Source organism: Oratosquilla oratoria, chromosome 38 (genome assembly GCF_046742065.1).
Source record: "Oratosquilla oratoria isolate Oo_2021 chromosome 38, ASM4674206v1, whole genome shotgun sequence".
Classification (NCBI taxonomy): domain Eukaryota; kingdom Metazoa; phylum Arthropoda; class Malacostraca; order Stomatopoda; family Squillidae; genus Oratosquilla; species Oratosquilla oratoria.
Window position 1 is genome coordinate 13217189 of NC_134814.1, and position 14332 is coordinate 13231520.

Consider the following 14332-nt stretch of genomic DNA (forward strand, 5'->3'; position numbering starts at 1 on the left):
ATGATAAAGAAACAACATAGGCTACACTTGTTTCCATCCAAGTGGGTGATCATGTATTTAAATATATGCCTTAGTGCCAGTCTAAGCTAAACAACAAATTTACTGGTCCTTTTCTGGTGATGCAGAGGACTCATCCCAATAAGTTCATGTTTTTTTCCATCCCAGGGACTTAGTGAGGTTCTGCATTCTGATAAGCTTATGAAGATATAAGTGCCCATACTTGCATTAACCGGCCTCTCCCAGGGCCCAATATTTCCCGTGTCACCCACTGTTCATCACTCGTATCATCTATGTTCAAAAGGTACACTGCCTTGATGCTCAAGTGAGACTATTGTATACATACTGTATGTGTTGTTGTGTATTTTTTTTAATTGTATTTTTTTTAATTGTATTTTTTTTAATTGTATTTTTTTTAATTGTAACCGCTATCTATTAATATCTATAGTGTAACTAACTATATGCAGTTCAGTTATACTTAGCATAACCGAGGTGAGTGTGATATGTTTTTCAATAGCTATTTTGTAATTGTCAGCCAAATGTATGGTATAATTTTCTCTTTTGTACTATGTATTATTGTATATGTCATGTATGTATTGTATCATGTCCCGGACGTCGGGAGATTTATGTCCAAATTTTACCTACTGGCGCCAGTATATTTTCATGTCTTTTGTCTATCATGTTCCTGTATATGTGTATGTCTTTTCTCTATTGTCGTATTTTACGTTTCCTTGTTTTTGTCTGCTCCCTACCATGAATATTGTTTCCTTGGTGAGGGCACCGAGAGATGGTGGCCGAACTATGTAGTAGGCACTTGTCAAGTGTATTATATTTGTAATATTGTTTAGGTGTATAATTGTGAGGAACCATGTAGCGGATTCCCGCTAATGGATTTACCTGACGCGAGATGTCGTCAGTACTTCACCAGCCTTAGGAGAGAAAACACATCGCTCTCCGTAATATCATACTTTTGTGTTATTATAGTATTTCATTACCCACCATTATATACATATCCATCATCAAGGTAAGATTGTTCGTAGAGTAAAGGAGAGACCGACATCAATGGAAAAGAACCCAGGGATTACACCAATATTAACTTCATCACCCTAATATTGCTCTACCTTTATCAATCTAAATTCATGCCCGTCCCAGTGATAGAACTAAATATCACTTCCTGTGCATCCGCAGCCAAGGTTTAGTCACAGTAGTTATCCCTATTTGGTCCGAGTGGATGAAGGGAACATCTTGCTACTAATCAATCAATTCAAGAAATCTAAGCCATTTCGAAAAGGAACCTGTCACGTTCTTAGCATGAGTAGAATCCGTGATTGTGCTGTGCCACGCCTTATGTGAATAAAGTCTCCTGTTTGTATATATATATATATATATATATATATATATATATATATATATATATTATTTGTAGGCACGCCTTGTGTGAATATGTGTAATATATATATTAATGTGTATTAAAATATTAAGCACTGCGCAATACCCATCTGTTGGGGACATGCTTGTACGTACTGTCAGATGACGCCAAGCTCAGAAACGTAACATAATTTGGCGGGAAAGCTCATTCTGTTTTCCTGTTGGTTGGGGGTGTTTTAGAATATCTATTTCACATACGTTTTGCTATTCCAGAAACATAAGGTCCCATTCCCGGGCTATATAAGGCGAAACAGAGAGCGACCCGAGAGACACAAAATCAATAGAAAGAGAAACAGAGATCCAGAACGAGAAAAGAACAGAGAAGGAAGGAAAAAGAAAAGGAGCAGGCACCCAGGGCCCATCTGAATCTGTGTAGAAATTATTCTACATTCGTCGATTACGACAACTCCATTAAACAAGTCCTTTGAAGCACAACGATTGGCCATCCCCATGCGAAGTGCAAAGCCTTCATGCTTTTCTGAATTGTTTCTGACATCTCCAGACAGCTGCTAGACTACGTGCGACTCTCTCTCTCTTCTGTGTGTTATTTCTCAACTAGGAAACATCGACAAATATCTTACGTGTTCCCAATTACCAGAAGCTTCACCTACCAGAAATTATCGTACATCAGCGTTTCACCTCAAACTACCCATTTGTTCCTGAGACTGGAGAGTCGGCCAAAACGATTTTTCCGCTGATGTGACTTCAAGCAATCATAATCAAGACTCGCCTATTCCATAATCAAGGCTTCGTTTCACCCACCTGTTCTTACGTGCTGCATACAAAGCACACCCAGCTACTCTACTTGAAAAATAAATACATACACATACATATACTAAAGGCTTTTTCCCCCTTACAAGGGAGGTAGCCAAAAAAACGGCATAAAAACCATCCCTACCCATTCCATTCTTAATACATTCCACTCCCCTCTACCCTCCCTCTTATATTGACGCTTCCTGGATGACGGGTCATCCCTGCATCTTGTCCACTGCCCTGGGTCAGAGGCAGTGTCGCAAGACACAGCACATCCACAGCAAGACCGCTTCATGCAGAAAAGAATATGGAGAGAAATCCCTTCGGGCTGCGTCAAATTTTGCTCACACATAATACCTCACCCCCCATCCCCCCACCCATTCCACCTCATGCATCACATCATCCATATACAACCATTCACCACTGTTTTCTATCCTCTCCCGTCCGTCCTCAATAGACATTCCCCTCTTCCCCAAAGCCCCCTTCACCCCATCCATCCATCTCATCCTAGGTCGCCCACTCATATTCACTCCCTCCACATCTACCTTCCATACCTCTTTCACTAATCTTTCATCACTCATTCTTTCTATGTGTCCAAACCATCCCAATACTCTTTCATCCACCCTATCTCCCAACTCCCTTACCACCCCTGTTCTCCTCCTCACCTCCCCATTTCTCACTCTATCCAGCCTAGTAACCCCCATCATACTTCTCAGACACCTCATCTCAAACACATTCAAACTCCTTCTCTCTTCCTCTCTTATGTTCCATGTTTCTGTCCCATAAAGTGCTGCTGGCACAATCACTCCTTCATACAATCTCCTCTTAGCATCCTTTACCAAATGTCTATTTCTTATTACACTTTTTAATCCACCAAGGCATTTACTCGCTTCTCTCAATCTACATTCTACCTCCACCCCCACTCCTCCCTTTCCTACCACATTTGCACCCAAGTATCTAAAACTATCCACTTCCTCCAGTCGCTCTCCCTTAATGCTCACTTCCCTTGTAGAGGGAAAAGGGGAAAAATAAATAACAGTTTAATTCATATCATATTTATTGCTATCTTTTACTATTATATGTCTATTTATATTGTATGTGTTATTTTTATTCATGTAATGATATCTGATTTTAACGAAAAGTTGAATTATCCTGCCTGAACTCTGTCACTCATCTGAACTGACTAGCCTGGCCAATAGGTGGGTCGTGACTTGACCATTATAGGATCTTATGAGTATGTAGAACACACATCTTCTGGGAGAGTCAACATGACCCAGCAGATCCACAATTACTTATTACCAGGTCAGGATCAAGTAGGAACAGAGGGAGAGCTGAGAGATTGGCTCAAAAGATTTCAGAACACGTGTTTTCTGGTCAAGTTACCCGGAGAGCTGCATCTCAGGTGAAACCATATCATGGGAATGAAAAATGGTGTTTGTCAAAATATTCCATTTCTCTTCTACTGTTGTTTGCTTGTGTATTCTTTCCCACTCTGCTTTTTGAAAGAATTCTCTTATTTTATCAAAATTTGTTTTTCCATACATCAATCTTCCCTTTCTATATTGTTCGTTTTTTCCATGTATTTTTCCTTGTTTAGTTCCAGTTCAACCAGTATTTGGTCACTTTTACTTATTGGTGTCTTATATTCAATCTTGTCCATTATTTTGGGTTCTAATGTGATTATTAGGTCCAATCTCGATGGTTCTTCTTCATTTCTATACCTAGTATTCTATTGTATCTATTGCGTCATTGTATGTTCTATAATCATATCAAGCAGTACATTTCCCCATAGGTCGTCTCCACCCTTCACTGTCATCTCTTCCCAGCAGATTTCTTTACAATTAAAGTCACCCATTATAACCATTCTTCCTCCATCTTCCATTATCTTATTTAGTGTTATTCTTGTGTCTTATAACATACTTTTGTGTTCTCTCTCTTCCCGCGAGGCCGTTTTAGGAGGCACATAATTTACTACAAACTTCCTGCTTTTCCCGTCCCTGTCCTCCACTTCCATCATAATCATCTCTACTCTATTTTTTCCATATGTGACATTCCTCACATTTATATCCTTTTTAGTCAGGAACATAACTCCACCCCCTTGTTTTACCTCTGTTTCTAATCCAATATTTATATGCACCATGTCCTACACTGTTAGGTGGTAGTGGACCTTTCAATTTTGTCTCTACAATTCCCATTATGTCTGGTTCTTTTTCCTTCAGGTAATCATTCAGTTCATTCAAGCCTGTTATTAAGCCATCTATGTTTGTGTAAGACACTTTTTTATTTTCTACTACTTCCATCATGTTTTCTGTTTCTTTTCCGCTTGTCTCTGCTATGAACCATCTCTTCACTTTCATATTCACTACTCTCCAATAGAATTTCTCTTTTTCTGACTGTTCTTTTCTCATCTTCTCTTTCCTCTTTATTCATTTCTCTTTTAATCCATACTTGTTTATATTATTCACTGTCAGCTAGTTTACTTATTTTTGCTAAGATATTCTCTGATGTCATTTGTGACCTAAATTTGATCTTAATTGGTCTAGTCTTATCTGTATTGTATTTCCCTAGTCTATATATTTCTTCAATTCCTTTCCCTGTTTCTTGTCCATCCTCTTGAACTGCTTGTAATATCTTCTTTATGTTTTTATTTTCCTCTTTTACTCTTGTGGTCCTATTTGGATTATACTTCTCTTCCATCCCTAATATAATTATGCATTTCTTTTTGTCCACTAAGTCTCTTACTATATTCTCCTTTTCTCTCATCACTTTAATAACTGTCCTTAGTTTGTTCTTTCATCTGTTGTTTCACTGTATTTGTAAATACAACTTTGTTCTCTTGGGCTTTTCTCCAACCCTGTGCTTCCTTTGCTATGGACTCTTTATTTTCTTTATTCTTCTTTAATTCCTCATTCTCATCTTTTACTTCTTCTGACTGTCTTTTTCATCCTTCTATTTCTTTAGTTAGGTTTTGATTTACCTTCTTTAGTTCTTCCAGTTTATCAAATCTTTGGGTAACCTGTGATAATTGGTCCCATTCTTTGTTCATTTTATTTAGTTTCTCCTCTAGATTTGCTAGTCGGGGGAGGTTCTCACCTCCTCCCTCAATAAATCCATAAAAGCAGTTTTCTTCTCTTTCCATGAGCTGCTATTATCAATATTTCTGCTCTTGACACCTCTGCTTCCTTGTTCCTTGTCTGTGTATTCTGCCCCCCGTTTGTTTACGCCTTTCCTAAGATCTGGGGCTTGTTCATCCCCTTCCTCATTTCCTTCCATTTTCATCAATAATCCCTCTCTTTTTCCTATTTCTTCACCTTCCCACTACACCATGAGCTTTCTCCTTCCCTACTAATACAAGGTACTCCCTTGTCGTTGAGATCCACGAAAATTGCACTTCTTTTCCGGAGTTCCAATCTTTGGCATGTATCCGACACACGAGTGTATGTATGTATGTATCACTGACCAGCACAATAGTGAAATTATGTGTAAGGATTGTGCAAGATTGATGGGTCAAATATCTTGATGAGATGAACATCCTGATATTCAGTTTGGCTTCAGATCTAGAGGGTTTGTGGGTCATACCTTTTAAGCTTTTATTTGAGAGCAGGCGTGATCCAGGAATGTTTATTTATTTTTTTTTTTTGGGGGGGGGGCGAACGGATACTTGAAACACGCCGATATTTTAACCCCAAGAATAATGCTGTTGGCTTGGAGATTGGTCCAGAAACCTAAGTCTGTTTTGCTCGTAATTGTATGTAAAATCATATATAATTCAAATCATAAATTCGCACTAAAAAGTGTTTATCCAAGGAGAATCAAACTTGAGATGAGTGTACCATACCGTGCCTGTTTGAGAGTGATTGTGCTGAAAGAGAGAGGGGTGGGTGGACTGTGTATACCTCACAGCTGACTTATGTGGAAATATGAGCACACTGGAGGACTGAGAGGCAAACCACTGGAATGGATGAAAGATTTTTTTAAAGACAGTATCAAAGGATAAGATGTCAAAATGGAGGGCAGTAACAATAGGAGTTCCACAAGGTTCAGTGTTTAGACCAATAATGTTTCTTGTCTATGTCAATGACATGATTGAAGTTACAACAAGCTATGTAAACATCTTTGCAGATGATCCAAAAATCATGGGAAGAATGAAAAATGAGGAGGGCTGTAGACTATTAAGAAGTAAACACTACTTTTGCATGAAGCCAAGAATGGGAAATTAATTTCAATACCAAAAAAATGCAAAGTACTGGAAATGGACAATGGTGACAAAATAGTATCATTAGACTTTTCCTTGGGAAGAGAACCCATTAGAAAAGTAAAAGAGGAGAAAGATTTGGGAGCATTGATAAAAGACAATCTGTCACCTGACAGACATAGCACGTTTGTGGAAAAGACGTATGGACTGTTGCACAAGATTTAGTGCCTTTTCATGATATGGATGAAAAGATGATGAAAAACCTCATCGAAATCCTCATCCATTCAAGACTGGAATATATGTCAGTGGTATGGTCTCTACACAGAGAAGGATGTAAGCATGATCAAGAGAATACAAAGAGCAGCAACCAAGCTGGTTTCCAGCCTAGTAGATAAACCATATGAGGAAAGACTAAAAGCACTGGGTCTGCCAACTTTGAAAGATTGAAAAGAAAGAGGTGATATGATTACAGTATTCAGATCCCTAAAGGTAATAGATTGCAGTGACAGAAGAGATGCCTTGATTAAAGATGAAAGGGTTTTAAGAGGTCATGGGAACCAATTAAGAAAGATCACATGTATATGGTGTATGTATGTGAAGAAATACAGTTTTCCATATAGATGTATGAATACTTGGAATAGCTTGGAAGGTGATATAGCCCAACTTGGGACAATTCATGAATTCAAGACTAAGTATGATAATTGGAAATCAAAGACATTGTTCAAGTTGGAGCTGCACAAGAATTTGAGCCAATATATGATAAATTGGAGAGTAGGAGACAGGATACAACAAGCATTGCTCCTTTCCTGTACACTACATTTAAATGCACACACACAGTATATTCATTTGCAAGGAAATTAATATTTAAAAAATCTATTTAAAGAGTTTTGGGAAGTATTTATTCATGTAAACATGGGTATTGACTGTGAGGATTCAAAACTAATTTAATGCTCAAAATGGGGAACTGCAGGCTCTGACTGGCTACCCCTTTTTAAACATATATATAGTTTTTACAATGTCATTTTCAAAGAGCTAATGCACATTTTTTCCTACCTAATTATCAGATTACAGGCAACTTCACTGTACTGAATTTAAGGGTTTAATCCTATTTACTTTAAAAGGACTAGCATATGAATTAAATTATAGAGAATGGCAGTGATATATTAACACAAAATATATCACACAAATGTCACTATATATGACTTAAAAGAAAAAGTTATTTCTACAGTAGTTGTGTCATTTTTATAGTATAATGCATGCAGACATTTCATTGACTAAAACCCTATAATTTTTTGTGTTCATATTAAGCTGCTACCACTTGACCCTTAGCAATTTCCACTTTATCTTTACTCATAACAATACATAAAAGTATTTAAATCCTCTGTTGTGGCAGGAAAATACTATAAACCAATATTAAATCTTAATATGAATTTAAATCTACTTCTGTTATGGCAAGGAAACATTGTAAACCAATGTTAAATTCTAAAAGATAACTGGGCACTGCTGATAAATATTAGCCATAGTTTGAGCTGATAGACATAACAGCTTATACAAGTTCATCTATAAATCTTATTTTCATTATGGAAAATATATTAAAACTGAGAGTTGCAGCACTCTTTCTCTACCTTTTGCACAGTTAAGAAAATAAGATTTAAATCAATTGAGTTCCTAAATTTCATACTAAACAAATATGCAAAAGTTCAGAAATCTTCCTCGTCAGAATGGTGATTTGTATCTTGGTTCCTTGCTAGCATGTAGTTGTCCATATCTATAGAGCGGCAGTTATTGATGGCATAGCGTAACTTCTCAGCCATGACATCTTGGCTTGAGTAGGGAGGTAGGCGTAGTTGGAAAAAACAAGTCTGAGCAGTCGGCAGCCCATCCATTGGACGATCCACTCTCATTACCTGTCAAAATTAAAAGTCTGGTTTTTACAAACATAATTCAGGTTATCTTTGGCAGCCCATCCATTGGACGATCCACTCTCATTACCTGTCAAAATCAAAAGTCTGGTTTTTACAAACATAATTCAGGTTTTCTTTGATCAAGCACCATATATTTGTGGTAAAAGTCAGTGGTGTAAGCTAATCAACCTCACCATGCTTAAATTAGTTACTGATATCAAAATATGTGGGATCTGATAACTTTTTATATTCAATATGAGTGAAGTAGTTTATTATGGGTACAGATTCATCATTATTCATCATTTGCTAGCCTACCAGGGGTTAGAGAACAATAATGATACAGTATACTGCACTATCAGGATACTATACTGTACATATTGTACTGAGGATACTATAATACTTTATGCTGTATGGACTCATCAATGCTTCACTAATGGAATCATAGATTTACTTGTTTTTTCACTCATTATTATTCATACTAAAGGTACTGGGTCTGCCAACTTTGAAAGATTGAAGAGAAAGAGGTAACATGATTACAGTGAACAGGTCACTAAAGGAGATAGATTGCAATGATAGAAGTAAATTAAGAAAGACCACATTTTATAAGGATGTGAAGAAATAGTTTTCCACATAGATGTATAGATATGTGTAATAGTTTAGGTGATATAGCCAGAGCTCAAACAATACATGAGCTCATATCTAAATATGATAATTGGAAATAAAAAATATAGATTAAGTTGGACTGTACATGAATTTGAGTCTAGGTATGTTAGAAAATTAGAGAATAGGAGACAGGACCTAATGAACACTGCTATTTTCCTGTATGCTACAATTAGGTAAATACATATATTTAGCATTCTTTGTAAAGGAAAAAATTTTAATACTTAAAAGTACAATCATTCAATATACTCTGAATATGGCTAACCACACAACCATATCAGTACTGACATTTTATCATCAATAGCCATTTCAAGTATGTTACAATGCCCCATCGATAATGAGGGAGTACTGTATATATGTATTAACCTAGATATAGTATACATATATATATATATACATATATATATATATATATATATATATAATATATATAATTACACACACACAGTATTCAGGTCACTAATGGGGATAGATTGCATTGAGAGAAGATATCTGATCAAAAATGGGAGGGATTGGTCATGGGCATAAACTAAGAAAGACCACAGGTTGAAAGGATATGAAGAAATACATTTTCCATATGGATGTATAAAAATGTGGAATAGTTTACAAGGTGATATGGTCCAAGTTCAAGCAATACACGAGTTCAAATCTAATCATAATTGGAAATCAAGGATATAGATTTAGTTGGAACTGTACATGAATTTGAGTCTAGGTATGTTAGAAAATAAGAAAACAGGAGACTGGACCCAACAAGTATTTACCTAGTTGTATTATACAGGAAGGGAGCTATGCTCATGGTGACCCATCTTTGTATCTCTCAGCATCAAGTTTTTTCTTAAAATATTGAATAGTGTTTGCACACACTGTTTCTTTGTCTAATTTGTTCCAAGTATCTATCACTCTGTGTGGGAAGCTATCTTTTTTCAGATCTCTTCTGTAATTATCTTTTTTTAGTTTCTTTTCGTGTCCTCTTAATTTTCCATTGTCCCATTTCAATAAATCATTCTTATCTAAGATTTCCATTCCCTTCATAATTCTATAGATAGTAAGTCTCCTCTTTCCCTTCTTTGTTCCAGAGTTGGTAATTCTAACTTGGACAGTCTTTGTTCATATGTCATTTTGGAAAGAGTTGGTGCCAGTTTTGTTGTTGCTCTTTGTATTCTTTCTAACTTCTTTATATTCTTTTTGTTACTGGGTGTCCATAGTGTTGCTGCGTACTCGAGCTTTGGTCTTATTAGTGTAGTTAAAAATTTTTTTTTATCATTTCCTTGTCCAAATAGGCAAATGCCACTTTTATTGACCCCAATAAATCATAGGTTTCTCCAACTATTTTATCAATATACTTATCCGATGTCATGTCTTTGCTGATCTTTTTCCAAGTTTACTTTTTTTATCTCTTCTTCACCAATTTTATAATCTCTCGATATTCTGTTTTTACTTTTTCCAAATTCCATTATACTACATTTCTTGATATTGAATTTCACTTCCCACTTTTGAGTCCATTTCCAGATCTTGTGTCTTGTTGTAATGAGTTGCAATCCTCCTCCGTTTTTACTTTCTTTAGTATTTTTGCATCGTCTGCAAAGAAATTCATATAACACTCTACTCCTCTGTCCATGTCATTTATGTATACAGCAAATATGATTGGGGCCAGTACTGATCCCTGCGGGACACCACTTATCATTTCTTCCTAATTTGAGGATTTATCTCTAATTACTACTCTCATTTTTCTCCCAGTCAGGAAGTCTTTCATCCATTCCAATAATTTTCTTCTGATGCCACCTAGTGATTCTATCTTCCTTATTAGTTTATTGTGTGGTACCTTATCAAATGCCTTTTGTAGGTCCAGAAAGGCACAGTCTGCCCAACCATCTCTATCTTGTATTATGTCTATTAATCTTGAGTAGAAGCAAATCAAGTTTGTTGTACATGATCTTCCTTGTCTGAATCCAAATTGATTTGGATTCAGTGTTGCTCCTTTCCTGTATACTACAGGCAAATCATAAACATGGAAAGGGAGATGAATTTTAATAGAAACTCGTGAGAATAAGAATTCATGGAATTAAGGAAAGAGATTGTGATTCTAAGGAAAGACTATTATGAAGTCAATAGAGAGGTATGTGAACTAAAGAAGAATTCCGAAACAAATAAGCTAAGTGTCAGGGGGGAAAAGCTACCCCTTTAAAATTTTGGATGTACTTAGAAAAGAGCTGGTGCCAACTTTGTTGTTGCTCTCTGTATTCTTTCTAGTTTCCTTATATTCTTTTTAGTACTGGGTGCCCACAGTGTTGCTGCATATTCCATCTTTGGTCTAATCAATGTAACTAATATTTTTTTAAATAATTTCTTCATCTAAGTAGTCAAATGCCACTTTCATTGACCTTAATAGGTTGTAGATTTCACTGACTATTTTGTTTATATGTTTATCCGGTGTCATGTCTTTGCTGATTAGTTCTCCAAGGTCCCTATCCAAGTGCACTTTTTTTTATTTCTTCTTTGCCAATTTTGTAATTTTTTGAAATTCTGTTTTTGCTTTTTCCAAACTCCATTATGCTACACTTCTTGATATTGAAGTTCACTTATCACTTTTGAGTCCATTTCCAGATTTCGTCCAGGTCTGATTGTAATGAATCACAGTCCTCTTCTATTCTTACTTTCTTTAATATTTTTGTGTCATCTGTGAAGAAATTCATATAACATTCAACTCCTTCATCCATGTCATTTATGTATATGGCAAACATGATTGGAGCCGGCACTGACCCTTGTGGAACACCATTTATTTCTTCCCATTTTGAGTATTTGTCTCTAATTACTACTCTCATTTTTCTCAGTCAGGAAATCTTCCATCCATTTTAATAATTTACCTGTGATGCCACTTTAATTTAGTTTCCACTATTCCCATTATGTCTGGTTTTTCTAAGGCCAGATAAACATTTAATTCATTCATTCCTGAAGTTATTCCATCTATATTGATATAAGCTATTTCTAATTTCCTTTCTCGTCTTTTTCTGTCTGCTTTGTTTCCTTTTTCCTTATTGTTGGGTGGGTACAACACGTTTTCCCTAGGCGCCACGTATATAAGTATGCGCGCGGGCATTACCTGGCCATATAACACTCTACTCCCAACTCATGTAAATATTTAATGTAAATTGTGCAAAATGAAGGTAGGACTTGCATCAAATTAAATCAATAACTTTACAATATATCAAAAACACGTTAACACCTAAAGTCAAATAAAATGTACAGCAGAAAACAAGTCCTACCTTCATACCATATATGTATGATTAGCTAGATAGGGAACTTTATTAGAGAATAGATAGGATGACCATTACTGTTATAATAACACCACGCAAGTGGGTCCACCCCACACTATCACACTCACACTTCCTTCACTTTCTAAACTTTGCCTTCACCTATCACCCCCTCCCCCCCTTCTTACTCCCACATTTCTCACTTATCTATCGTTACTTATTATTATTTTACCTGGCCAGTCACTGTACGTCCTTATAGCAAGGACCCAACATGGCGCAGTGAGTTCTCAAGTACCTACGATTGCTCAAGATGCCCCCACCTCGCCGGTCCCCACGCTCGACGCCTTGGACCATCACCGAACAGCAGCAGGCCATCACCACGCTACAGGCCAACATGACGGCCCTTGGCGCCCACAGCAACACATCACCCACCTCTCGGGTACCCCCCTCGGCTACTCCTGAGAAATGTGACCTGGAAATGACGCCGGCAGCCTTCAGGTCTTGGAGACGGTCAATGGAATGCTGGCTCCTTCTATGTAAATGGCCACAACAGGATGCGGTCCACCACATCAGGCTCCTCTGTACTCCATTACTGCAGCGCGCGATAGACGCCAGGTTCACACTCTCCGAGTGGGACGCCCTAATACAACAGGAGTCGTTAGACGCCATAGGTAAGTTAGTGCTCCGCTCCTCGAACAAAGCGGTACAGTGGGCCGAGTTCTTTAATGTTTCCCAGGGGCAGGACGAGTGCGTCAGTGACTATTTCATAAGGGGTGCTCAGAAAGCTAACGACTGCGCGTTTCAGTGTCCCCAGTGCAATTGCAACCTCTCAGAGTACCTGCTCCTGAAAAAGCTTACGGTAGGACTGCGTAACACGGTGCTGAAACAGCAGGTGTACCAAGTGTGCGATTCTACAGACAGCGTTGACGCCCTTAGGGCCATGTGTTTCGCGTACGAGGCGGCTCGCCGGCACGCCATGGACGAGTGCTCATGGCGGGAACCCGGTCGTGCGGCTGGTACCGCACAGGTTATCGAAAACGAGAACTGCCCGCCTGACGTTGCGGCCACCACGGATGGCAAGGCGCAGCCCTCGCGTACCTGCTGGAACTGCGGTACCACACACGCCCTGGACAAGGCTTCTTGCTTACTGTGTCGGATGGAAGAAACGGGGCCACTTCAAGAGGTGCTGCAGGAGCTCGAAGCGCCCCAACAACGCCACGCCTGCCAACGTCATCTCGGGCTCCGTGACAATAGCAGGCACACAGGTAACCCGCCAACCCACCGTGGAGGTAACAGTGACGCATGGAGGGGGAGCCAGGCACCGCACCGCGGCTGTCGCAGACACCGGCGCCCAGGTGTGCGTCGCCGGGGAGGCTCTGCTGCCCAGGCTCCGCATTAGACCCGCGCAGCTGCGGGGGCAGGCGGCCTTGCGGAACGTGGCAGACCTGCCACTACAATGCCTCGGATCGTGCCGGTGCACCATATCCTTGGGCGGCCTTGCAGCAAAGCAAGACGTATACATCATACCCTCTGCTAAGTCGCTATTCCTGTCGCTCAGCGCGTGCCAGGAGCTGGGATTAGTGCCTGCCAGCTTCCCCCACCACTCCCGGCCGGCGAAGCGGGCGCTGACGGCAGAAAGTACAGCTCCTGAGTTCGGTCAGCCACCTATGAGGCCTGAGACAATACCATTCCCGCCACATGAGGAGCACGCGAAACGGCTGGAGGAGTGGCTGCTACAACACTTCTCGGCCACAACCTTCAATACCACCAGGAATCCTCTGCCGGTGATGGAGGGCGAGCCCCACCACATCCACCTGGCACCCAACGCCATCCCCCACGCCTGCCACAGACCGGCGTCGGTGCCGAGGCACTGGGAGGACGAGGTGAACGCCCAGCTAGAAGAAGACATCAGGCGGGGCGTCATCGAGCCCGTACCGGCAGGGGAGCCCACGGAGTGGTGCGCCCGCATGGTGGTGGTGCCCAAGAAGTCTGGCCAACCTCGGCGCACTGTGGACTATCAGCGCCTCAACGCCGCGTGCCGAAGGGAGACGCACCACACCCCCGCTCCCTTTGACATGGTTTCTGGAGTCCCCAAGCACTCCTTCAAGACAGTGGCAGACGCCTATTGGGGGGGGTACCACCAG

At 39.5% G+C, this 14332-nt stretch overlaps 1 protein-coding gene and 1 long non-coding RNA gene across 3 annotated transcripts in view; both read right to left on the bottom strand.

Annotated features, from left to right (window-relative positions):
* Positions 1-14332, bottom strand: part of LOC143019972 (uncharacterized) — a 400229-nt gene that overhangs the window by 280487 nt on the left and 105410 nt on the right. The gene's annotated exons all lie outside the window — the stretch shown is intronic.
* LOC143019714 (putative E3 ubiquitin-protein ligase HERC1) overlaps positions 7233-14332 on the bottom strand; it is a 36989-nt gene continuing 29889 nt past the window's right edge. The window contains 1 exon segment of the mRNA XM_076175685.1: positions 7233-8280. Coding sequence (XP_076031800.1) covers positions 8074-8280 — 207 coding nt within the window. The 3' untranslated portion in view covers positions 7233-8073.